The sequence below is a fragment of the Erpetoichthys calabaricus genome, chromosome 10 (assembly GCF_900747795.2).
Source record: "Erpetoichthys calabaricus chromosome 10, fErpCal1.3, whole genome shotgun sequence".
NCBI lineage: Eukaryota > Metazoa > Chordata > Cladistia > Polypteriformes > Polypteridae > Erpetoichthys > Erpetoichthys calabaricus.
The window spans coordinates 42097432-42123386 of NC_041403.2; the positions used below are offsets into that span (position 1 = coordinate 42097432).

General features: G+C 40.0%; 1 protein-coding gene across 2 annotated transcripts in view; it reads right to left on the reverse strand.

The window, feature by feature from the left end:
* Positions 1-25955, reverse strand: part of abca4b (ATP-binding cassette, sub-family A (ABC1), member 4b) — a 325020-nt gene that overhangs the window by 142798 nt on the left and 156267 nt on the right. For both annotated transcript variants that reach the window (XM_051933275.1, XM_051933274.1), the window contains exons 14-19: positions 25578-25754; positions 16863-17085; positions 11413-11634; positions 6413-6617; positions 2060-2152; positions 1777-1959 (exon numbers count right to left, since the gene is read on the reverse strand). In XM_051933275.1, coding sequence (XP_051789235.1) covers positions 1777-1959; positions 2060-2152; positions 6413-6617; positions 11413-11634; positions 16863-17085; positions 25578-25754 — 1103 coding nt within the window. The remainder of the gene's footprint in view (positions 1-1776; positions 1960-2059; positions 2153-6412; positions 6618-11412; positions 11635-16862; positions 17086-25577; positions 25755-25955) is intronic.

Here is a 25955-nt window from a genome sequence, read left to right on the forward strand (position 1 = left end):
AGTAACTTAAGCCAAAAATCGTCACATTTTTGTTATTACAATGCCAAAAAGTTAATGTAATATTTCATCTGGCTTCTTTAAACATGTCTAACATTAGAAGTCTGCTGGATAGTCGGCTGGCTTTCCCAGTCTGTAAAAAATGTATACCATCTTGGATTTCCAAAAGCCTCAGTTGTTTATTCAGCTCCTCAGTACTGTATATAGCACATTAAACTGTGAGATTTCTATTTTATTTAAGGAATTAGCCCCATTATCATTACAAGCAAAAAATTCTTTATTCTAATTTAAATTCTTTAAATTTGCTAATTATTTCTTTGTATTTGTTAACTTTAGCTCTGGCTACATTGGTAATCACAGCAATTGCATTTCACACTTCCTTCATTTGGGGCGGCACGGTGGCGCAGTGGGTAGCGCTGCTGCCTCGCAGTTGGGAGATCTGAGGACCTGGGTTTGATTCCCGGGTCCTCCCTGCGTGGAGTTTGCATGTTCTCCCCGTGTCTGCGTGGGTTTCCTCCCACAGTCCAAAGACATGCAGGTTAGGTGGATTGGCGATTCTAAATTGGCCCTAGTGTGTGCTTGGTGTGTGTGTGTGTTTGTGTGTGTCCTGCGGTGGGTTGGCACCCTGCCCAGGATTGTTTCCTGCCTTGTGCCCTGTGTTGGCTGAGATTGGCTCCAGCAGACCCCCATGACCCTGTGTTCAGATTCAGCGGGTTGGACAATGGATGGATGGATGGACTTCCTTCATTTGTATTTTTTGAGATACCCTTTTGTTAGCCTTTTCTTCATTTTTATAATGGAAATGACTTGAGAAGCACACTTCTACTATGCTGTTTGCGGCAATGCAAGCATCCTTCAGATGGCAAGAGCATTGACTTGATGACGACTCCTGTACTTCAAATTGCTCATCAACCATGGGTTCTGGCAGGGCATTTTCAAACTCTTTGTACATTAGATGTAACACATTTTCCTAGAACTCCTTTATCCCATACACTTCGCTGTCATTCCTGCTGTTTTGTTTTTCATGATGTAATTCTTTGACGATGTTGAGTATTTAGTACGACCACAAATCACAGTGCTAACTTTACAGCTTTGAAGATGACTGCTTATGGAGCAGGATATTAAGAAATTTAGTGACTCTTACTTCAGAAAACTGTATTTGAATGAAAACTGAAAGAAATCACTACTAGAAGAAGAGAGAAAACTGTAAATTTAAGATAAACAGTCAACTACAGTGCAGAAGATGAATTTCATGTCAACTTGGGTCAAAATAAACTAAAAAAATTGTAACATGACTCTTAATGCTGCCATGTATTCTTCATCTGCCTAAGTGACAAGATATTAGAATAAGATTGGTTGGAAAATAAATGTTATTGAAGTGAAAACAAATTCCAGAGTAGGTGGCATTTCCATTAATTATTACTATATTAAATAAAAATAATTATATACTGTAAAGAATTATACATTATTACAAAAGAAACCCAGTGTGCAAATTATTGCCTAATTCTGGAACTATTCACTCTGTTTATCCATGTAAGACAATAAATGTCACATCACACATTAATCCTGATATCAAAGAGGGACGGTGCATTGCATGCTGATCAGCACATGCCAGTGAGAATTTCACTGCATTCTGTGCATGAAACAATAATGACCCTATAATCCTATAAACATAGAGAGGGCTGTCATAAAGTTAAAGTTATTAAAACAAAACAACGAATGAATCAGAAGAAAGTATTAAACATTAAACATTTGATAATGTACCTGGATTTAAGTTACCATCTTGACTTTCTCCATTTTCTTCAGTCTGGTTTTTCAGCTGCTTTTCTTCATTCTCTCTTTCCAATTTTTCTTGCCTTTCTTTGTGTTTGCAGATCTTTTTCTCTAGTTCCTTTTTGTCATCTGCTCCAGAGATTCTTCCATTTTTCTCTTCATTTTCATTTTTCTCTTCCATTTTTTCTTCTAGAGACCAACAGACATTCATAAAATATGTTTTTGTTTCTTTTTTACAAGTTATAAGTCCACAATAGGACAGATATGTAAATTAAACCCACTTACTCACCCTTTGCTGGCTTTTCATGTGCAGGATTTCCAACTGTTCTCCAGTATGAACGCTGAACAGGAAAGTACCAAGGCTTTCCTATTCCATATTGTCCTAAAAATGAAAGAAAATATCTGCTATAATTCACAGTCGAGTACAGATGAGGTTACAGAGTGGAGTCACTTTATTCAGTCCCGTCACCAACACGCTGACAAACTTTGGCTTTCCTCCACCTAGTTAATGCATTAGCTACGCTAAGCTACGGGGTCTTTCTTTTCTCTGTGAAGGAGTGTCTGCTTTGGCTACACTGCATATTATTTTTGTGCTTGTAAGATGGTCCAAGGAGCGATCATGCAGAGTGAGGTAGATTATTTATTTGTGAGTAGAGAGCTGACAGAATATAATCAGAATAATAAACTTAGATTAATGAAGCCTTGTAACAGGCAAAACAAAATTGCTCAATAAGCTTCTCCTTTTGACAACCAAAAAGCATACCTAAAAGGTAACCTCAGCATGGACTTTTATTACCAGCTTAATCATGGCGCAATGTACACACTTGAACGAATGCACATATCCATCCATCCATTATCCAACCCGCTATATCCTAACTACAGGGTCACGAGAGTTTGCTGGAGCCAATCCCAGCCAACACAGGGTGCAAGGCAGGAAACAAAGCCTGGGCAGGGTGCCAGCCCACTGCAGGGCACACACACACACACCAAGCACACACTAGGGACAATTTAGGATCGCCAATGCACCTAACCTGCATGTCTTTGGGCTGTGGGAGGAAACCGGAGTACCCAGAGGAAACCCACGCAGACACGGGGAGAACATGCAAACTCCACGCAGGGAGGACCCGGGAAGCGAACCCGGGTCTCCTAACTGCGAGGCAGCAGCGCTACCCACTGCGCCACGTGCCACCCCGAATGCACATATCTTTAAATGAAAACTGGCAAATAATAAGAGAAAGCAACACATCGATATACTGCTGACTATTATGTTATGGCCAATATATTAGAAAAACAAACCCTTGTCTGTTACTGGATTATATTGCCAAATAACTGGAGATGTGAGTGCCATTGAGGACAGAAAGGCAACCTGGCTGAACAATAGCATGCCCTCTTGCCAAGATGGAAGGTGCCAGGGGATGGGTAAACAAAAGCTGGAACCCAAAAGCAGTTACATCCCCTATATTAGGTGGCAGTGGTCTTCGGTAGGCATCCCAGCTTAGACACCTACAAGGGTTCATGGGAAATGGAGTTCCAGAAGTGCAGCCCTGTTGGAGTTCTGGGGTGCCACATGGGGGCACTGCCAGTAAAGGATTGCTCTGCTTCCTAAACAACCTGGAAGTGCTCCCCATACTTCATGACAGGTCACCGGAAGCCTTAGCAGGTCTAGCATAAATGGAACCGATTGCCTTAAAGGAGTCAGTGGGCAACACTCGAGTGGAGACAAAAGGACAGGAAAGCGTTTCATTGATTTGTATGAATATTGGATGTGCTATATTATATTATGTCTGGTGGTTTAAATCATTATTTGAACCTGTGACTGTGATGGGCATTATTAGGTCTGGGGTTTAGGGTTTGGTGGTGCCTCCTACCGGTTACACCATTGATTTATTGGTTTGAAGGTGGCAGCTCACACCCCCTCTGTCAGGAGCAGGGAGAGAGAGAGAGAGAGAGAGAGAGAGAGAGAGAGAGAGAGACAAAGTCAAAAATCAATAGGTGCCCTTTGAGCTTTTAAGTATGTGAAGCACCTTGCAGCATGTCGCTTCACGAAGCAGCTGCACACAGAAGGTAGCAACGTGAAGATAATCTTTCAGCATTTTTAGACGAGCGTCTGTATCGTCTAGGTGTGCGAACAGCCCCCCTGCTCACACCCCCTACGTCAGGATCAGAGACAGTCAGCGCAAGAGAGAGAGAGTGAAAGTAAGTTGGGTAGCTTCTCAGCCATCTGCCAATAGCGTCCCTTGTATGAAATCAACTGGGCAAACCAAATGAGGAAGCATGTACCAGAAATTAAAAGACCCATTATCCGCAGAAATCCGCGAACCAGTAAAAAATCCGCGATATATATTTAAATATGCTTACATATAAAATCCGCGATGGAGTGAAGCCGCGAAAGGCGAAGCGCGATATAACGAGGGATCACTGTACACCGTTCAATCACAATGGATTCAATTTAGCTTTTTTGACACTGATCAACCAAAAAAGACTCTTTAATGCCAAAGTGAAAACAGATCTCTGCAAAGTGGTCTAAATTACTTACAAAAATAAAACACAATGCAATCGATCAAATACAATATGTATTCAAACCTTTAATATGATTGAAATAAATTATTAGTGTTGCAGCCCATTGGTTTTTGAAGTCACATAATTTGTACAATGTGAATCATTTGTCTGAGGTCTCATTTGACTGTATTATAATTGCACCTTATCTGGAAGGTCCCACAAGTGGTGAGGAAGTATAGTGACCTAACCCTACACAATGGAGACAACAGAACACTCCAAGCAACTCAATAAAAACGTGATTGAAAAACCCAAGTCGGGGACGGAGACAAGAAAATATGCAAGTCACTGAATATCCCCTGGAGTCCAGTTAAATCCATCATCAAGAAATGTTAAAAGTATGGTACAGTTGAAAATATGTCTAGAGTAACTCCTCCATAAAAACTGAGTGATTGTGCATGAAAAAGACTAGTGAGGGAGACCACCAAGAGACCTCTGATAACTGTGAAGAAGTTACAAGCTACAGTGACTGAAATTGCACACAGCTGTAGCCCAGTCACGGCTTTATGGGAGAGTTGCAAAGCGAAAACCTCTGTTAACAGAAAAACACGGAGAGTTTGCCAGAAGACACATGGGAGACTCTGAAGTTTGGTGGATGAAGGTTTTGTGGTCTGATGAGACCAAACCTAAGCTTGTTGGCCATCAGACTAAATGCCACGTTTGATGAAATCAAAACGCTGCAGATTATCAAAAAACATACTATTTCCACTGTGTTGAATGGTGGTGGGAGCATCATGTTGTGAGGATGCTTCTCTCCAGCAGGCCCTGCAAGGCTTGTAAGGATAAAATGAATGCTGCAATATACACAGAAATCCTGCAAAAAAATCTGATGCTGTCTGCAAGAGACCTACTCCTTGGGAGAAGAATTGTTTTCCAGCAAGACAGCGACCCCAAGCATATACCCAAAAGCTACACAGGAACAGCTTCAAAACAACAGTTTTAATACCCTGATGTGACCAAATTAGAGTACAGATCTCAATTTAATTGAGAATATGTGTCTGGACTTGACAAAGCCTGTTCACTGACAATCCCTATGAAACTTGACAGAGCTTGAGCAGGTTGGCAAAGAAGAATGGGAGAAAAATGGAAGTGTCCAGATGTGCAAAGCTGACACAGACCTGTGCATTTAAACTCAAAGCTCAAGAGAAAACCACATAGTCATGAGGAGAATGAACAAGCGCCACATAAGCATAGGACTCTGACACTTTGCTGCAATTTGATTTCTGTCTACTGCATATTAAGTAGTAGTAAACTCCTCAATTCCTTATTTAAGATTGGCAAAATTCTTACTACTTCCGTCTGTATTTTCCATCCAAGATTAAATCAGAGAATAATCTATGAAGCGGCCATTGGGATGCAAAAACCTTTAGATGCCCTCATTTTTAAGCCCACTACCCAGATAATGCCTACTAAATAAGAGTTCCATCCATCCATTTTCCAACCCGCTGAATCCGAACACAGGGTCACGGGCGTCTGCCGGAGCCAATCCCAGCCAACACAGGGCACAAGGTAGGAACCAATCCTGGGCAGGGTGCCAACCCACCGCAGGACACACACAAACACACACCAGGGCCAATTTAGAATCGCCAATCCACCTAACCTGCATGTCTTTGGACTGTGGGAGGAAACCGAAGCGCCCGGAGGAAACCCACGCAGACACGGGGAGAACATGCAAACTCCACACAGGGAGGACCCGGGAAGCGAACCCAGGTCCCCAGGTCTCCCAACTGTGAGGCAGCAGCGCTACCCACTGCGCCACCGTGCCGCCCTAAATAAGAGTTTCATTCCAAAATTTGCAGGGTCCAAGCTGCTGAAGTTGCTTCGCGGAATGCATAGAAATATTTTATTAAGTTATACATAAACGCAATAAACTAAATGCTAAAACCGGTTTAAGCTAAATTAAGGTCATAGAAATAATATATTTTTTTTACTAATTAGACACAATGGTTTCAGAAGTACAAACAAAAAGATGATTGAAAACTTAGCTGTCCAAAAATTTATTTAATGTCATTTATAGAGTCAAATTATTACTATATTTCTCTGCTTTTTGGCAAAATCTTGAAAATAAATACTTTTTTGTACGCACCTGGAAAAACATTATCAAGATACCATGCTAGAGCCCCATATAAAATGGCATCAAATATCATCATTCTGATGGAGAGGAAGAAACTGTAGTTATCCCCTTCCAGTGGACTAGAACGGATATTATCCCACTGTAATCCAAGTCCCTGTTCTTCATAGCGGGATAAATACTCTGTTCCGAAGCCAAAGGCAACAGGAGATAGTAGACTCTGCAATGAACAGTAAGGCACAAACAAGAAATTATAATCTACGTTATTTTAAATTGGACTTGCAGACAAAGAATGGCTTCAGTATTTACAGTATATATAATGGTGAAACATGTAGACCTTCAGTCATAAACTAAAATGCAAATAAAAACAAAGTTAAAGGTAAGGAGCTGTCTTATACATTCTAGTTACTTTTTTCAGTTCCTCGTGAAGTCTTAATGTATTTTATTACCTCTGGTGGCTCATCTGGAGCAAGTGGGAATTTCCTGTTTTAGCGGCACATTCTTTTGTTTTCAACATGGATATGTTCAGCATGAGATAAAGCACATCGCTGGTCTAACTTTAACAAGTAGTGGCCTTCAAATAAACCTCAAAATAAGGACTTAAAAGACATGCTTTCTTATTGCTGAAAGTTTCGCATATTTGACAACCTTCTTGATTGTTGCCATGTATTTCTGTCTCTGGAGTGTTCTTGAAGTGTGTATCCTTGCATGCCTATGAGCCATTGTGTTAATCTCCTGCACAACTGCTCTATATTCAGGGTTACATCCTGCTTGTTAGTGAGGTTCAGCATCCTTTTTGCCTTTTCTTTCACATTTGTCTCATTGATGCTCAGCAGATGTTGCTGGTCTTCTTTTTCTTTCTGCCTTTATGGTGGTTATCATTTGCTTTTTGAAATGAGTTTGCCGTAAAAACATGGCCACAGGTCACTTTGCTGTCCTTTATTTATGTGTAAGTAAGTTTGATGTTCGATGATCAATAAACACAATACTACACTTGATAGCAAATTCTGATCATGTATGTACTGTCCTGGGCATAATCAATCGATGGACTTGTGGAGACTATTGTTTATTACAATAAACTTTTCTGGTCACCATTCAAGTGGCAAATTTTTTTGAATTTCCAGAACATATTAGGCTATATTCAAGATTACTTCTTGTTTGTCTATGTGCTTCAGCATCTTGTTTTCTTTTATTATTTCCTTCATCACTTAATCACCTTCTACAATTTGCTTGATGGTTCTGATGCTTTTGATTCTGTCATATTATTTGGTTCACTTTGCCACAGGTTGGCCCATGAAAAAGTGGCCCACCTCCACCGAGACGACTGCATTACGTGGTGAAGAGAAAAATGATCAAATTTGGTACTCACATTTACAGAAGATGCTGAAAGTGATCTCCTTCTGCATCAATACATCTCTGTGCCCATTTCAGCATGTTCATGTACACTCATTGCAACGTCATAGGATTGATTCTCTGTATCGCATTTTCAATGTTCATTTACAGTCCGCGGATTTGTCTCATACAAGAGCCTTTTAAATGACCCCACAAGAAATAATCTCACGTTGTTAAGTCAGGCGATCGTGGTGTCCATAAACCCTTGCTAATAATCCTTTCATCAGGGAAATGCTCCTGAATACTAGCCATAGATATGCAGGAAGAATGGCAAGTCGCACCATCTTGCTGGAAGTAACAATGGTTGTGTTTCTACCACAAAAGTGGTTTCCAGGGGTCAGACAGCAAGGAAGCAAGGCAGGCAATACGACTGCAGCCACCTATCTGGCAGCAGATGAAACGGGAGTCGTCTCGGTGGAGGTGGGCCACTTTTTCATGGGTCACCCTGTATAATAAACACATGACCGAAGGTCACTTTGCCTAATTTACCACTACCTAAATATTTTTGATTTTCCAGAACAAGTTTGTTCATAAAGTTTTTATTAGGACCATGACCAAGGTTTAATCCCTACTACTTCACAAATAATTGCACAACAGACAGACAGACAGACAGACAGACAGACAGACAGACAGACAGACAGACAGACAGACAGACAGACAGACAGACAGACAGACAGATAGATAGATAGATAGATAGATAGATAGATAGATAGATAGATAGATAGATAGATAGATACTTCAGATCTTAAATATGGCAGCCACTGCTTTACAACCAGTTTCTACCTTGTTGGTAATCAATAGATATATAAATACTCATTGAGTAAATTTTAGGAACACTGCACTATTACTGGGTAGGGCCTCCTTTTGCTCTCAAAACAGCCACAACTTTTCACGGCATGGATTCCACATGGTGTTGGAAACATTCAGTTGATATTCTGGTCCAAGCTGACATGATTGCATCACCCAATTACTGCAAATCACACGATTTTTGTCAGCTGCCCATCCCTGCTGAGAATCTCCCGTTCTGCCACATGATAGGGGTGTTCTATTAGATTCAGATCCGATGACTGAAGAACTCTGATCTCATTGTCATATTCATGAAACCAGTTTGAGATGACTTTCTTTGTGACATGGTGTATTATCTTGTTGGAAGTAGCCGTTAGAAGATGGGTAAATTGAGGCCATGAAGGGATGCGCATGGTCAGAAACAATACTCAAATATGCCAGACCATTCAAGCTATGATTGATTGGTATTAACAGGCCCAAAGTGTATCAAAACAACATCCCCACAACATTACACCACCACCAGCCTAGACTGTTGACAAAAGGCAGGTTGGGTGCATGGTTTTATGCTGTTAGCATCAAATTCTGACCCTAGCTTCAGTGTGCCTAAGCAGAAATCAATATTTAACGGACCAGGCTACATTTTTCCAGCCTTCAGCTGTCTGGTTTTGGTGAGCCTGTGCCCGCTGCACCCTTAGCTTTCTGTTCTTAGCTGACAGGATTGGAACCTGATGTGGTCTTCTGCTGTTGTAGCCCATCTACCTCAAGGTTTCACATGTTGTGTAATCTGAGATGCTGTTCTTCTCACCACATGTGTACGAATTGTTTATCTGAGTTACCAAAGCCTTTATGTCAGCTCAAACTAGTCTGGCCATTGTCCTTTGACTTCATATCATCAACAAGGTGTTTCCATCCGTAGAATTTCCACTCACTTGATGGGCTTTGTTGTTTGCACAATTCTCATTAAACTCTAGAGACCATTTTACAACAAAATCCAAGGAGATTAGCAGTTACAGAAATACTCAGACCAGCCCATCTGGCACCAACTATCATGGTCAAGGGAAAAATCACTGAGATCACATTTTTTTCCCCATTCCGGTGTTTGATGTGCACTTTTATGCATTGTGGTGGTGAACATGATTGGCTCATTAGATAATTACATTGATAAGCAGGCTTGTAGGTGTACCTAATGATTTGTCCTATGAGTGTATATACAGTGATCCCTCGCTATATCGCGCTTCGCCTTTCGCGGCTTCACTCCATCGCGGATTTTATATGTAAGCATATTTAAATATATATCGCGGATTTTTCGCTGCTTCGCGGGTTTCTGCGGACAATAGGTCTTTTAATTTCTGGTACATGCTTCCTCAGTTGGTTTGCCGAGTTGATTTCATACAAGGGACGCTATTGGCAGATGGCTGAGAAGCTACCCAACTTACTTTCTCTCTCTCTCTCTCTCTCTCTTGCGCTGACGTAGGGAGGTGTGAGCAGGGGGGCTGTGTGCAGCTGCTTCCTGAAGGACATGCTGAACGGAGCTTCCCATACTTAAAAGCTCAAAGGGCACGTAGTGATTTTTTTTATCTGTCTCTCTCTCTCTCTCTTCCTGCTCCTGACAGAGGGGGTGTGAGCTGCCGCCTTCAACAGCTTTGTACCGGCGGTGCTTCGCATACTTAAAAGCCAAAAAGCCCTATTGATTTTTTTTTTGACTGCTTGCTTTGCACTCCTTTGAAAAGGAAGATATGTTTGCATTCTTTTAATTGTGAGACAGAACTGTCATCTCTGTCTTGTCATGGAGCACAGTTTAAACTTTTGAAAAAGAGACAAATGTTTGTTTGCAGTGTTTGAATAACGTTCCTGTCTCTCTATTACCTCCTGTGTTTCTGCGCAAATCTGTGACCCAAGCATGACATTCTAAAAATAACCATATAAACATATGGTTTCTACTTCGCGGATTTTCCTATTTCGCGGGTGGCTCTGGAACGCAACCCCCGCGATGGAGGAGGGATTACTGTATAATATACTGTATATAAATATATATTGTAGCATGCGGACGGGGCCCTTGTCCTTCCGAGACGCCTCCACGCTGGGAAGAGTGGGAGAACAAACGTGGCCAGAGAGTTACCTCCCCCGGGACGCTAAATGGCAGCCCCCCTGGGTTGCAGTGGTGCCTCAGACTCCCTCAGGGCTCCATGGGAGTTGGAGTTTGGTGCAGTCCTGGTGGGATCCATGGGCGCCGCCAGGGGGTTCTGCAGTAGGAACTGCTGAGCCCTTTTAGGCAGTTCTTCTGCCACACCCGGAAGTGCCGCAGGAAACTAGGTTATCAATCACCTGGAGCACTTCTGGGTGCAGAATAAAAGGACAAGCAACAACTACTCAGGGAGCCAGATTCAGGAGGAGGAAGATGAAGCTTGACCAGAGGAGTGGAGGAGAAAGAAAAGAAGGAAAGTAGGAACAGAAGGAAGAGTTGTGTATTGTGCTTGTGAGATTGTGCTGGGACTTGTGGGAAACAGGGAAGGCATTTCCCATGAGGAAAAAGAAAAAAATGAATTGTATGTGCCTTGAACTTGTGTCCCACACTTATCTGTGTCGTGTTGAGTCGCCGGTGCTGGCTCATAAGATTGTGAAATAGTGTCCAAATTTACAGCGCACTTGTACATGTATAAAAACATTGACTGAGAATACTTAATCAAAACGCCTGAAAGAAAACGATAAAGCAACTTGCTAAGAGTTTCAGAATTTTTCAATATTGCTTAATCAGGATAAACTGATCTGAGGTAGTGTACTTTTTTTGACCTCTAGACAACACAGCATAAGAATGAAACAACATGAAAAGTGCTTACAGCCAGTATCTTGATGTTCTTTGTAAGGCGGTCCTGCCAGGCAAAGCACAGGATGTGCGGCAGGTAAAGCGTGAAGTAGATGATTCCACTGCAAGCAGCTGCCAGGTTGGCTTTATTGAAAAATATACTCATTAGAAAGCATTGCATGATGGTTGCTACTGTGAATGTTAACAAGAAAAGGAACAGAAGGGCAGGATTACTGTAGTTCAGAACTCTTCCACCCTGAAGTACAGAAAGACAGAAAGAATAAAGATTAGGTAAACAGGAACGGTACAGCTTATATTACCAAATATCATACAGAAATCCAGGAATACCATTTATGCCTGATTAGATGTTTCAATTTTGAGTGCCAATTCAGCTTTAGAAGTACACTGTAACTAAAAATAAACCTTAATTATCTTCATGTATCTGTCCATCCATCAACTGAGCCATTTTCACAATAATTCAATTGAGCATACCCTCTAAGTACTTATAAGGCAATTCTGGACTTGGATCTGTCTGATTTGAACATGTGCTGAGTATGCAGTTTTTATGCACAAATTATCAAAACCTCAAAAAGACCCTCTTAATTCAAGTCATGGACTTGTAGGATCAGAACCTATTAGAGTAGCTTTGAGTTCAAATCAGGAAACAGTCATCACAGGACACACACCATCTCTCACACAGCACCACTGTGGAATGATCAAATTATAATGCCTGGATTGGTCTTGGAACACAGAGGAGCCATATAAGAAAGGGCAGTGCAGGCTCTTTGTTCCTTACATATCTGATAACTTTGTGATGACCAGTGTGATTTCCTACACTGTGGTGTGCTGAACCAGTAACATCACTTCAAGAGAAGCCCACTGAACCAACAAACTGATTAAAAGGGCCGACACAGTTAAGCGACGCACTTCTGACCTTTTGGAGAGGAGAGAATTAAAATAAAACCAATGGCCATTATGAACAAAGCTGTGCATCCCCTCAATGACACACCATAACTGAACATGTTTACTAAGTAAATTATTCAGAGAAAGTGTGTCAAGAAGTACTACTGCCACTCCTTTATTACCTATGGCAATATGCCTTGATAAAAACCTCACTGCAGCTGTTTTCTTATCTTTCTCCTATCTCTTTGTATTGTTCATTTGGAATATTTCATACATTTGAGGGCAGTTATTGTTGTTGGTTGTTATAATGTTTATATATTTCTTGAGCTTTTGTAAACTAAATTACCCATTGAGAAAACAGATCTATCTATCTATCTATCTATCTATCTATCTATCTATCTATCTATCTATCTATCTATCTATCTATCTATCTATCTATCTATCTAATCGATCGATATGCCTTTGTCAAAATACAGATGGTTGAAATTCACAAATATTTCTGAGAATGAATGAGTTCTTTAAAAAAGATTGCCCGTGATCACACAATGGAAAAGTTGAGTACTTCTTCAAAGTAAATATGGGTAGAAGATGGAACAAACACAGAACAATATAGGTCCTAAGCCACTGATAGCTCTTTGTGAAGGATCTGTGTATGGAGCTCCATCCTGCAGGAGGTTTGGGTCAAGACTGAGACACCACGTTCCAGGAACTGTAGCCTTTATATGGTTCAGACTGGAATGAGCAAGGTGTCTCAGAGGAAGGAGGGCAAAAGTTGCATCTTCTCAGAGCTGCAGAGGGAAAATGATTGTTAATCATCCGTGTGTGTTTGGAGTTCATTCCTTCTTTTCTTTTCTTTTTCAAATTAGAGTTGTCACCTTTAAACAGGGTTGTCACTGGGGACCCCTACACTTCACCCTGTATAGCCTCTTTTCTCCTCACAACATTTATACATTTTGTGAACATTTATTTAGGGATCAATTTTTGGGTGTACTACAGGAAATTTACTCTGAACCCAGTGTAGGATGATGTTTGATTACTCATTTAATTAATTATCTCTTTTTCCTTTGACAGTGCTGGTGATTAATTAAAACAATTAAGAAGACACCCACAGCAGGGACACCACAATAAAGTAGATTGAGTGAGGAATTTCTGTTTCAATTTCCAGCCGTGACACCAGAAATATGAAGATCTATCTATCTTTTTGGGCGGCACGGTGGCACAGTGGTAGCGCTGATGCCTCGCAGTAAGGAGACCTGGGATCACTTCCCAGGTCCTCTCTGCGTGGAGTTTGCATGTTCTCCCCATGTCTGTGTGGGTTTCCTCCGGGTGGTCCGGTTTCCTCCCACAGTCCAAAGACATGCAGGTTAGGTGCATTGGCAATCCTAAATTGTCCCTAGTGTGGGCTTGGTGTGTGGGTGTGTGTCTGTGTGTGTGTGCACTGTGGTGGGCTGGCGCCCTGCCTGGGATTTATTCCTGCCTTGCGCCCTGTGCTGGTTGGGATTGGCTCCAGCAGACCCCCGTGACCCTGTGTTAGGATATAGCAGGCTAAAGAATGACTGAGTGAGATAATCTATCACTATATACAGCCTGTCAATCACTCACTCACTACCTAATAGAAACTTCATATCTTTAGAGAGTGGGATGAAGCCCACTCAGATATGGGAACAAGTGCAGACTCCACAAAAAACAACAAACATAGCCTGCCTAATCCATGAGGCAGCAGCGCCAAGCACTGCACCACCATGCCACACTTGCACAAATTAATTACTAGAGAATCTTCCAAGCAGACAGGGACTGCACATGCACCCACCACACATATTTAGTGTAATTTCTCACTTTTTTGTTAGGCATACAGATGGGAACATGGCTAGGATAATTGCTATACCACCACACCACTGACCATCCAGACGTGGCAGTGTCATTCTCCATGGAAGTAGTTTGGGTAATGCATTGTTAACACAAACTAATGTGGCAGACACAAAATTTTAAATTACTTGGTGTAATGTGTCGTGTTGTGTAACCCAGCGTTCACCAAATAGCTGTCAACATGATCATGTGTTTTTATAAAGGCCTTAATAAATTTTTGGTTATGATATAAATGTATATCAGTAAAATATTTAATTATGTACAGTTTGCATTGTGCTCTACTTATATACAGTGCCCTCAGAAAGTATTCAGGCCCCTTCGTGCAAAATGTTGCAGCCTTTTTAATAAAATCATTTAAATTAGTTTCTTACCTTCTCAAACCACACCCAATACTCAGAATGACAACACGAGAAAAAGATTTTAGGAATTCTTGCATATTAACTAAAAATATAAAAACTAAAATATCACATTAACACACATTTTCAAACCCTTTGCTAGGACACTTGATATTTGGCTCAGGTGTGTCCTGTTCTATTGACCATAGTTGAGATGTTTCTACATCATCTGCGGTCAGCTCATTTGATTTCACATGATAAGGAAAGACATATACACACCATTGGAAAAATAAAATAATCACCATAGTGTTTATAACTCAAAGCTGTGGGCAAATGTATTGAAGGGAGAGGATTTCAGACACTGTCACCAACTGGATTGTGAAATGCTGAAAATATCTCTGCCACATTGTGACATTCCAAGTGTAAAGTGTGCAGCTGACAATATCCTCTCTTATGTCAATTTAAAAAACTCGCAAGGCACGGGAGACGTTTCTTTTTTTAAAAGTGTAGCCTGTGATTTGACCTGTACTAAGTCAACAGGTTGTCCTCACCTTAATAAAGAGGAAGAAAACAAATGAGATGTGAAACAACAACAACCCATTCAGACATTATGCCTCCATTCAAGAGAATATAAAAAGCGGTCCTAACTCTTTTAAGAAAGCAAACATGTAAAACAGAGCTTGTAGACAAGTATGGCATGATTTACACTTGTGCTACCTTGATGCATGAAGGTACTTCCACCATCGCCTATAGGTGAGCAATGTGAACAACAATATGAACAGCTGTGTGCTGACTGGTGGTCACCATCCTGGCCTGTGCAAAGAGTGTGTTATGAAGGAAACCAGATAGACCTCAACTGGCTGAAAGTCGCCCTTTCACTTTTTATGGAGACAGCAGGAGGTGAGTTTACATCTCAAGATGTGGAGCAGCTCAGTGTTGTCTTCAGCTGAGGTAAAAATGGCAGTTTGTGATTTATGCCTGAGATACAAGATTGATTTTTGTGAACTCTGGCTTTAACAGTTACAATATATTTATATATCCACATTTGTATCATCGTCTATAAACTAAGCCATGCAAGTTCATTTTTAGGGAGTGGTTCGGAAATTGATTACTTGACTTCTTCAAAAAGGGAAGCTTTAAAGATGAGAGGACGTAACATGCTGTTACCACAAGAGGGCACTATTGTATATGGAATGAATTGTATGAATGCCTTTCTGAAAATTTGTGTTTGTTGAAGTAAGAATATTTTAACCTTAATTGGAAAAATTAATTAGGCAAAAATAAATAAATAAAATGTCTTTTTTTTGTGAGCGCTGTCATAAAGCAATCAAGAATATTAAAAAATAATTAATAATAAAGTGTTAACAGGCAAAAAAACTTTAAAGTAAGAGTAGGAAAATAATAAAACATTCTCAGATTTTCTTGATACAGTGTAGGGTCATGGGAGATGCCCAGAGCCGATTTCATGCAGCGCTGATTACAAAGCAAGAACAGTTCTGGGTGGGATGTGCTGTAAGTACATTGTAAGACCAAGTCAATCGCACTCCCACAAATTTCAGTTTAGAGTCACCAGGTTAACTTCAGGCATGCATTTTCAACATATGAGAGGAGAGCCAGAATATCATTAGAAAAATCTCATGATGACTCTGGAAAACATGCAGACTCAACAAGGAAGTTAACAGGACTTGAGATGCAAATGCAGGATGCTATAGTCAAGAGACAACTGCCAGCCCTGACCTCGAACAGAAATGCGGATGCTGGTGTTCATAACTGAAGCATACAGAGAAGTCCGTTTTTGAAGACAGTAATTGTGTTGTGTTCCACGAGAAGGTTCAACAGTAAAGAACAAGGGAGATTAAAAAGGCCCTCAGTGTCAAAAAGGGAAGTATTCAAAACTGCCAGGAAGGTTAGTAGCATTGTGGTTGGTACTACCACCCCATAGCTCCAGGAACCTGCTTTCTTCCTCTCTCTTTGTGAGGAAGTTGCCCTCTGGCCACCCCTCCTCATGCCTTTGCCAGCTTTTCACACACTTTGGTAGTGATCCCAAAAAGAATTGTACTGGAGAGTGTGAATATATCTGTGTCACTGAAATCTAAATGGGACAGTGTGAAGATACAAATAAGCAAGAGAATATGAGTATCATACAGCTAAGGGAAAAAAAACTAAATGGCTGCTATGCTAAACGTACTCCAGTCTTTAAATATTCCTGTATAGTCAGAAGCCTTTGCACCAAATGCTTGTAAGAGAAAACGTTCAAAAGGGTGAATGGTTCACTAGCGAGGAAATGAGAACCTCACGCAATCCCACCATTGTTGATCACTCCAGCCCGTAGGGATAAAGTTACGGAGAGCCAGTAATTCCTGTTTTTCACTTGTCTTACCATAATGACCAAGGTGAGCAGAGCGGTGCTAGTAGCCATCACAAGGAAACTGTCAAGGAACCAAGTATACCAGATGACCCCATTGGTGACTCCCATGGCCTTTAGTGTTTCCTTCAGACGCAGTTCTTTCTCCAGAACAATGCTCTTCACTGTCATAGACACAGAGTATATCCAGGCTAAAACCATGAAAATTGGGAAGCAGCGGTTCAAAGTCAGCATGAAGCTGCAGTGTGAAACAGAAAAAAGATAAAAGCCAAAGAAGAGAAACATAAATGAACATACAATGACATGGCCACTAGAAGGCCTGGCTAGCTAGCATTTACTCAAAAAATGATTTGCAACCTCTCCGGCTTCACAGAGAGAGACTGTCCAGGGGATTGTCCACTGCATAACTTCATTTGAAAAAAAAATACAAGATCTGAATGGAGATCTACAGAAGAGCTGTCAGTGGTATTCTTTGCAGGCAGTGTGGCTTAGTGGTAACGGCCCTGTGTGACCATAAGCAAGTCACTTGACCTGCCTGTGCTCCAATTGGAAAAGCAAAAGACATGTAACCAATTGCATCTCAAATTTTGTAAGTCACCTTGCATGAAGGTGTCAGCCAAATTAATTAATAGTAGTATTTTTGATTGTCAGATGAAACATTTAATTTCCCATAATCATAACTTCTGCGGCTGTATAGCTTTTAACAGCTTGGTTTGCCATCCTTTTCACAGACAGCTAAGAGTTTTTGACATCAACAGACCAACAGAGGACTACAGTGTGTCCTTGACTTTAAATCACAGGGTTATCAGTTCAATACCATCCATCCATCAATCCATTTTCCAACCCGCTGAATCCAAACACAGGGTCACGGGGGTCTGCTGGAGCCAATCCCAGCCAACACAGGGCACAAGGCACGAACCAATCCCGGGCAGGGTGTCAACCCACCGCAGCAGTTCAATACCTACTTTTGACAAATGATGTGACCCTGAGCTTGGCCCCAAATGTAAAAAAAAAAAAAGAAATACGTGTAATTAATTGCATTTCGGCTGTATACATGAAATGATGCCAAGGCCGGATTAAAACCCCCACGGGCCTCAGCATGCCCCCCACTGCCACCTCACCCCACTACCGCCACTTGTTACACCCATATCATATACTATAAAAATCACCTATGTCAATAATAAAGCAGGTACTGGATTGAAGTAGGAAAGAAAATCCAAAATGTCACATCGCATCAGCTTCACTGTCCTGTTTTGTTCATCATTGTATTTTCATTATTATTGTACTAGTGGGCTTTGTCCCCCTGCTCGCTTCGCTTGCCAACCCCCGTGCCTGTGCTACACACAAGCTTCTTTGTGGTTCTGTCACTCGTGTATGGGGATGCAGATGTACAATTTAAACAGATTATTATTTTCATGGGAATTGTTACATATGCATAATAGAGCTATTTTACATCACAGCGAGTAATTAACCACATTAAAAAAGAGTAAAACGTAATAATTTGAAAATAAATTATGTTTCATGTTGTGTTAGCGTTATTCATTGCGAAATACGATTTTGTTCAGTTTGGCTTTGAAATTAACATGCAAATACTTTTTAAACTTACACTTTTACTGCAAAACTTCAGTAAAACATCCATCCATCCATTATCCAACCCGTTGAATCCGAACACAGGGTCATGGGGGTCTGCTGGAGCCAATCCCAGCCAACACAGGGCACAAGGCACGAACCAATTCCAGGCAGGGTGCCAACCCACCGCAGTTCAGTAAAACAATTTTTTTAATTACATTATATTTTGATTCTGTGTTTGGACTTTCATCGTGACAACACAACATATAACTGCCTGTGATTTTGTTTCTTCCCTCTATTAATTTCTATTTGTTAATTGTCTTTGCAAGTTATTCTAATGGGAAACTGTTAACATTTTAATATGAATGGCATATCAAGATCTCCTTTGTTGTGTAATGTTATCCGCGGAAGATGTATTACATTATCTTTCTTAGATACATCCTTCTTTCTACAGTAATTCGGGTAATGGAAGACCGTACGGTGTTAACGGTTGTAGATATTCTTTGGGATATTGTAAGTTGATGTTTTCATTTTCCACACCATCACCACCAACTGTTTCAGTATAGCCTATTGATACGCATTTAACCAATTTGCTGTATAACCGATTGTCATTTTTGGCGTTAATTCATTTGACTTCATCGTTTCTCAGTGCTAGGATTGCCCATGTACTCATTTTTATGTTGATAACCCTTTGTGATGAAATTCTTCAATAAGATTTCGACATAATAAGTCTTCTTTAATTGGGAACTTAAAGTGAGGAAAACGTTAAAATTTATAAGAGCTGAGAGAACAGAAACTGAGTCTGTCAAACGAGGTGACAGGGCCGTGTGCGTGGTTGAGAGGAGGGCAGGACTTGAAAAAATCTCATGGCCAAAGTCTCATCTCACGGGCCTTGAAAAAATCTTCCAAAGAGTCTTGTAGTGTTGCAGGATTTTTTTTATATAATAGAGAGATTATCATTATTATAGTAATGTTCATTATTGTATTTCAATGAACGTTAGTCATTTTCCAATCTGCTTAGTCCTAAATGGGGTGGGGGGGGGGGGAGTTTGTGGCTGCTGGAGCCTTTTCCAGCTAGCATAAGGCGCAAGGCAGGAACAAACCCTGGACAAGGTGTCAGTCCATCACAGGGTGAACACACACACTCACACTCACACTCACACACTAAACGATCAATTCTAATGTTGCCCATCCACCCAACACTGAATGTCTTTGGACTGTAGGAGGATACCGGAGAACCAGGAATGACCTGGGATGCAAACCCTGGTCTCCTTACTAAGAGGCAGCAACACTAGCACTATGCCATTGTTGTTAAATATATTGTGTTAATGGATCTACTTTTTTGTGGTGTATGTATACTGTTAACCATTATGAGTGCGAAAGCACATTGATATAAGTGCTCTTTGTAATACAAGTTACAATAAAAAGAAAAACATAGAAAGCGGTTATCACACAACGTTTCTCAATTTTATATAAGGTAGAATGTTGTAAGACACAACAACTGTGACACCCCATTTCAATGAATGTGACAATTAAATTCCTGAGTGCAACATCACATCTCTGGGAAATCATCTTTCTTCAGATAGTGCGGTTAATGAACATCAATGAAACATTTTTAAAAGGCTTATGCCACTTTGTGTCAAGAAGGTAGCTAAGCATTTTAGGGTCATATATTTACACCAAATGAACTAAAAGACCAGAAAGGAGGATTTCTTTGTTCGGGTTTGGCACTTTTCAGTTCTTCTCCTCTCCTGCAGTGGCCTCTTTGTCTGCCACATTGTTGTTCACGTCTTTGTTGCTGACTTTACAGAATTGGACTGCTTGTTCATACTAAACCTGCTAGAAGTGGTGACATCAGCCCTCTCCTGACTATCTGTAAGGACACTCTTGTTAGTCTCAACTGTAGTTTTTAAGTCTTGTTCAACATGCTTGTTCAAATCTTTCAACAGCGCCTTTTGTTTCTCTCTTTTTAAAATTTTGTGATCACTACACCTCATTCTGTTCACTAAGCTTTCATTTGGAATGACTGTCCACATGGACTATATCTTTATAGTGGCACAGTAACACATCAAGTCTCATAAAAGTGGCCTATTACACTATCAGACAATCAGGTCTCATTTTTCTTTTCTTAAAAGCTTTATATTTAGGTCTGATTGGATAGACATTTATAATCAAGAGAAATCAAAGAGGATTTTGGTGTTTGCTGGATACAGGATTGCAATGAGTAACAGCACTGTTGGTGAAAATTTGGACTTTTCTTATTATTAGGCATTTTTTTCTCTTGCATATGTGAAGACCCCTTTGTGAAGAGGGTCTCAGGGTGTTCACACAAGTCATCCTGATAGGAGAACCAGCTACACAAAGGGTGCTAAATATATAAAGAAAATGCCTAGAACACTCATGGGTTAAATTCTTGCGTGTGTGCCATAGTGAGAACTATGAAAGGAATGATATAAAATAAATATTGATTTGCTAACTCATAAGTGATGTTAAATATTACATGCATTAACATTTTTCACAATGGGGTGGAGTGTAGCCATGCCTAGTATTGCGATTCCTTATCCGGTCTGTCTAATTCAGCTCAGAGTCATGATTGGCCAGAACCTGCAATAGGCAGGATTGGGCACAAGGCAGGAATGGATCCTAAGACCAGCACTGCCTCCTGCCTAAACAGTATGGTTTCTCACTCTCTCATGGGTGCTGACTCTCTAGATGTGTCCTGTAACCCCAAAACTAGCTATTATGAAAACAGAAAAGGCCACTGGGGAAGCAGCTGAAGAAGCTGCAACTGTTATGTCTGTCTTGTTATTCCACTTTCTGGGTTGGGAGACTCCAAGACTTGGTTGTAATCATCATAATAAATATGCAATATTAGAGAATGGCCAATGCTAGATAACGTCACAAGATGAGCCACTATAATGATTCAAAGGCTGTGGAGTTCAAGCTGTAGGAAATGATTGAAGGACTTGGATTTATACAAATAGAGGTTTACAGGTAATTTGTCTGAAGTGTTCAAATTTATAATGGGAGCACCCACCTAGAAAGAAAGGGAAGTGTGGCCCACCTGGCAGCAAGAAGCTAGTCATGCTCGGTTCTAATTCTAAAATTTTGTTCTGAAGGCATGGAAAACAAATAAGTTGTTTTTCACTCTTAGAGTATGATGTTGCCTTTTTTCAAAATAGAGTATGCTATTGAACTGAATGTTTAATGTGTGTCTTAGTCCTTCCACCCAAAATACAGATTATGGCAGGTGTGTGGTAAAATAGGTTGAATGTAAATATATAAAAAGTTTTACAAATTTGAAGTGAACATACCAGCAGTTATGACACAGACAGAAAGTGCCTCTTACAATAATGGCTTGGGTGTCCTGGTAGATTCAACTTTACCTTCAACTGCACAGCGTAATAGGATAAGGGGTTACCAGACACAACTTGTGGAGTTCAAATGGAGAGGGGTTATCCTTAAGTAGTGTGAGGTCACATCTGCCATACTGTGTTCAGCTAAAATCTTCTTATCATATTAGGGCTGGATCAACACTAGACAACGTCACAAGATGAGCCACTTTATTAACTCAAAGTCTGCGGAGTTTAAGCTTTGGGAAATGACTGAAGGACTTGGATTTGCAAAAATGAAGGTGAACAGGTGATATGACAGAAGTGTTCAATTTTATGAAGGGAGCTAAGTGCGGAAGGGGCCTGCATTGCTTTAAACGAGTTCTTTCACGAGAACATTAGCATACAGATAGAAGTGAGTTAGGGGTAAATTTTGCACAAATGAGAGGAAGTACTGCTTTACAAATAAAATAATACATAAATGGTATAAGTTATAAAACTGTTGGGGACACAGCTGAAAACTTGTTCAAGGTAAATTTTGCACAAACATTAGGAAGTGTCTCTTTACACAGAGAACTATAGACCCTTGCAATAAGCTACAAAGTGGTGTGGTAAACAGTAAGACTTTAGGGACTTTCAAAACTCGATGTTATTTTGGAAGAATTAAGTGGATAGTAATGGTGAGCTTTGTTGAGCAGAATGGCCTGTTCTCATCTAGATTGTTATAATGATCTAATTTGAAAGAAACACCCCAGGTTCATTCAAATATAGAACTGTTACTGTATATACTCTTGTATAAATCGGGTCTTGAAACCTGAAAAATCGATCATGAAATCAGACCCCGACTTGTACGACTGTTCAAAAATGTGACACTTACATTTTTTTTTTACATCTTCTTGCCTCCTCCAATCTCACTTCAGTTTCTCAGACGCATTGAATTTTGTTGCAGCAGCGCAGTTACCAATTTCTTTTTCCACTTCAATGACTTTTAATTTAAAACCAGCTACATATTTTCTTCTGATTGAATGCTCCATCATAGATAAGGGATGCTCTTACGATAAAGGTGTATGAGGGTGTGAGATACAAAAAACACAGATCAGTGCAAACGTTGCTTCGGAATAGTTTGGGTATTACCGTGTGGTCACGTATGCACAATAAATAGAAAAAAAAAGGCAGTGTGTTCTGTGGTTGCTCTCTCATGCGATATATGCGTTAGCATATCATAATTTCTTGGACCAATAGTGTGAGTTTTCCGCATTCGACTTATACGACCAACATTATAAAATACTAGAAATTATACGGTAAAATCAAGTCCCAACTTATCCGCGAGAGAACTTATCCGCAAGTATATACAGTATTAATTTGGAAGTGTATGGTGAATAAGAATTGACAAATAATATTGATTAAATTGCCTCATCTTATTATCTTATGGCTCTACAGTGTGTTAGGTTTAAAGTGAGAAATCTCTTCAAATACTAGTGTCTCTAAAGACACATCAGGAAAGAGACTATAGAACAGTGTTTCTCAGCCCGTGGGTCACTGGATGTCCTAGATGGGTTTTTAGCTTCCCTTAAAGAAAATAATAAATCAAACATTGCTTTAGTGTTTTAGGGTGCTACTGATTCCATATTTCAGTTCTGCACCTAAAGGAACATGTTGCTCATGTTTTCTGGGGAATTGAAACGACTGACATAAGTGCAGTTATGACCAGATGACAACCTGCAATGCACTGCACGCTTCATTAAGAAAGACAACGAAAATGGACGAGTCCTTCAGATGTCCATAGCACCACCTATTTTGAACTCTTCCAATTCTGAATCAGCCTTACAAGATTCATCTCAAAAATTGGAACCAAACAGGTATGTTAAAAGAGGATACAACCCAGATTTTCAGAGGTATAGATTAGTGAACCATTGCAAACAATGGCTGCTGTGTGTTTTCTGTTTTGTGGTATTACCAAATGAAGCATGAAGCCTTCTGATATACATTTGGAAACAAAGCATGACTTTCAGAAGTAAATGAAAAACTGAAAATCTTTAGACTTTGTTAAAAATCTTTCTAGCGTGTTTCTATAACAAGCCAGCAGACACTCCAGGCATCATGTTGTTGCACATCTAATTGCTAAATACGAGAAAGCGCACACTGCAGAAAAGCTCATCTTTGCTTGTGCAACCCCGTGCAATAAAATTCTAGACAAGTCATCCTAAAGCAAATTAACATCTTCCTCTCCACACTCTCTTTACTTACCACAGATTTTGATAATCTTGTGAAAAATCAGACAAGCTCAGGGCACCCATTAACATGACAAATGGACACTACATTTGCTTCAGTATTAAACACCCATGTGTCAAGTTATTTTTGGATGAATACTGTGCATATTGCCTCTATTATATGTACTATATTTAAATGTTGGATATGCATTTATTGTTATTTTTTAAAAATGTGCCATTCACTGTAAAATGTTGCTTAGTTTACATTAAAAGTTGTACAGGATCATCAATGAACAAAAATAGATAAAACTGGGACACAAGACCAAAGAGGTTGAGAACCATTGCTAAAGAATATTAACTTGGAATTGGCCATTTGAGACCAGAATTGTGTCAGGGACTTAACAGGAATCATTAAATCACTAAATATTATGTACACAGAGTGGCTTAAAAAGTCTAAAGCCTACTTATCCTGGCTCATAGCCTATCATCTACTGTAGAGAACATCAGGAACATCTTTTTGGATTTGCTTGCAATGATCCAGTTCACAAAATCTGCATTCTCTCAAAGCAACTTGTTATGAAAAAGAAGCAAACGTCGAAATAATGGAACTGATCGGCACAAGAAGCGTGAAACATATAAGTAAAAGATTGTTACCAAGAATCTGTCCTATCTTGTCCTATCTGTCCTATCTTAAGAATCCACACAGGTAGCGCAGTGGTTGCAGTAAGGAGATTGTGGGTTAGCATCCCATGTATTCCAAGTGTGGTAGCGCTTCAAGTAGTGAAAATACCACTATATAAATGTAATGAATTATTATTATTATTATTATTATTATTATTATTATTATACTGCAGTGGGCTAGCGCCCTGCCCGGGATTTGTTCCCTGCCTTGTGCCCTGTGTTGGCTGGGATTGGCTCCAGCAGACTCCCGTGACCCTGTAGTTAGGATATAGCAAGTTGGATAATGGATGGATGGATTATTATTATATCAAAACCTAAATGCCAATCAAAAATCAAAAGTCAGAACCTCTTATAACTAATATTAAGTACAAATAATAACCACACGTATTTCTTTTGATTTTTCTGCAAACTTGGATGACAAGGAAATGCATGGCACTGATGTTTTATCCTGTCATGGTGAAGCTGAGCAGCAACATCATAGCAACTGCTTCTCAAAATGGTCTGGCAAGAAAACCAAAATGGCATAGGAAAAAGATGCAAAAAATGAATAACTATCTTAAAATGACAAGCAAGTAAACAGTTGAATTTTACAAACCAAAAAAAAAAACACATTTGCATAACAAGAAGATCAAAATAGGTTCAGAATAACATGCAATGAACAATAATAATGAATACCAATCATAACATACTGTAATTTATCTTTAGAATATTGTAAAATTACTAGGTAATATCATTTGCTTTAAATGAACACAGCTACAAATATTAAGGTACAGTAAGTACTGTAACTATGTTGAAAATGTGAGAGTCCATTGTAGAGTAACAGATGTCAAGGTAAAGCTGCTTCTTGATAATGAAGCATACTCGATTTAATTATTTTCAAGAACTCTCCCTCTTACAAGAAGCACATCCAACAGGACAGTTTTGTCCAGCTTACTCACAGGTCATCCACATAGCAAGGGTAGGGCATTTGCTGCACATACACTCCCAAGGTCACATCTTTATCAGTCTGGCTCCTGATAATGCCATGCTCAATCATGTCCTGCAGGTACGCAAACCCTCCCCAAATGTAGCGCAGGTCATCCATGGGATCAGCTCGTGGCCCAGGGTCCCAATATCTACAGAGGGAAAAGTTGCAAAAATCACGACAACAGCAAAAGTGTGACAGTCTGCTCTGCTACAAGCAAACAGAGCAGAGGACATGACTTGACATCTTTTATGTCATTGGAGTCCCATACTTTTGTTTTTATGACTCTAGCTGATACTTTCACCACATCCTTTTAAATGGAAAATAGCAAAGCATTATCTAAACAGGGGTC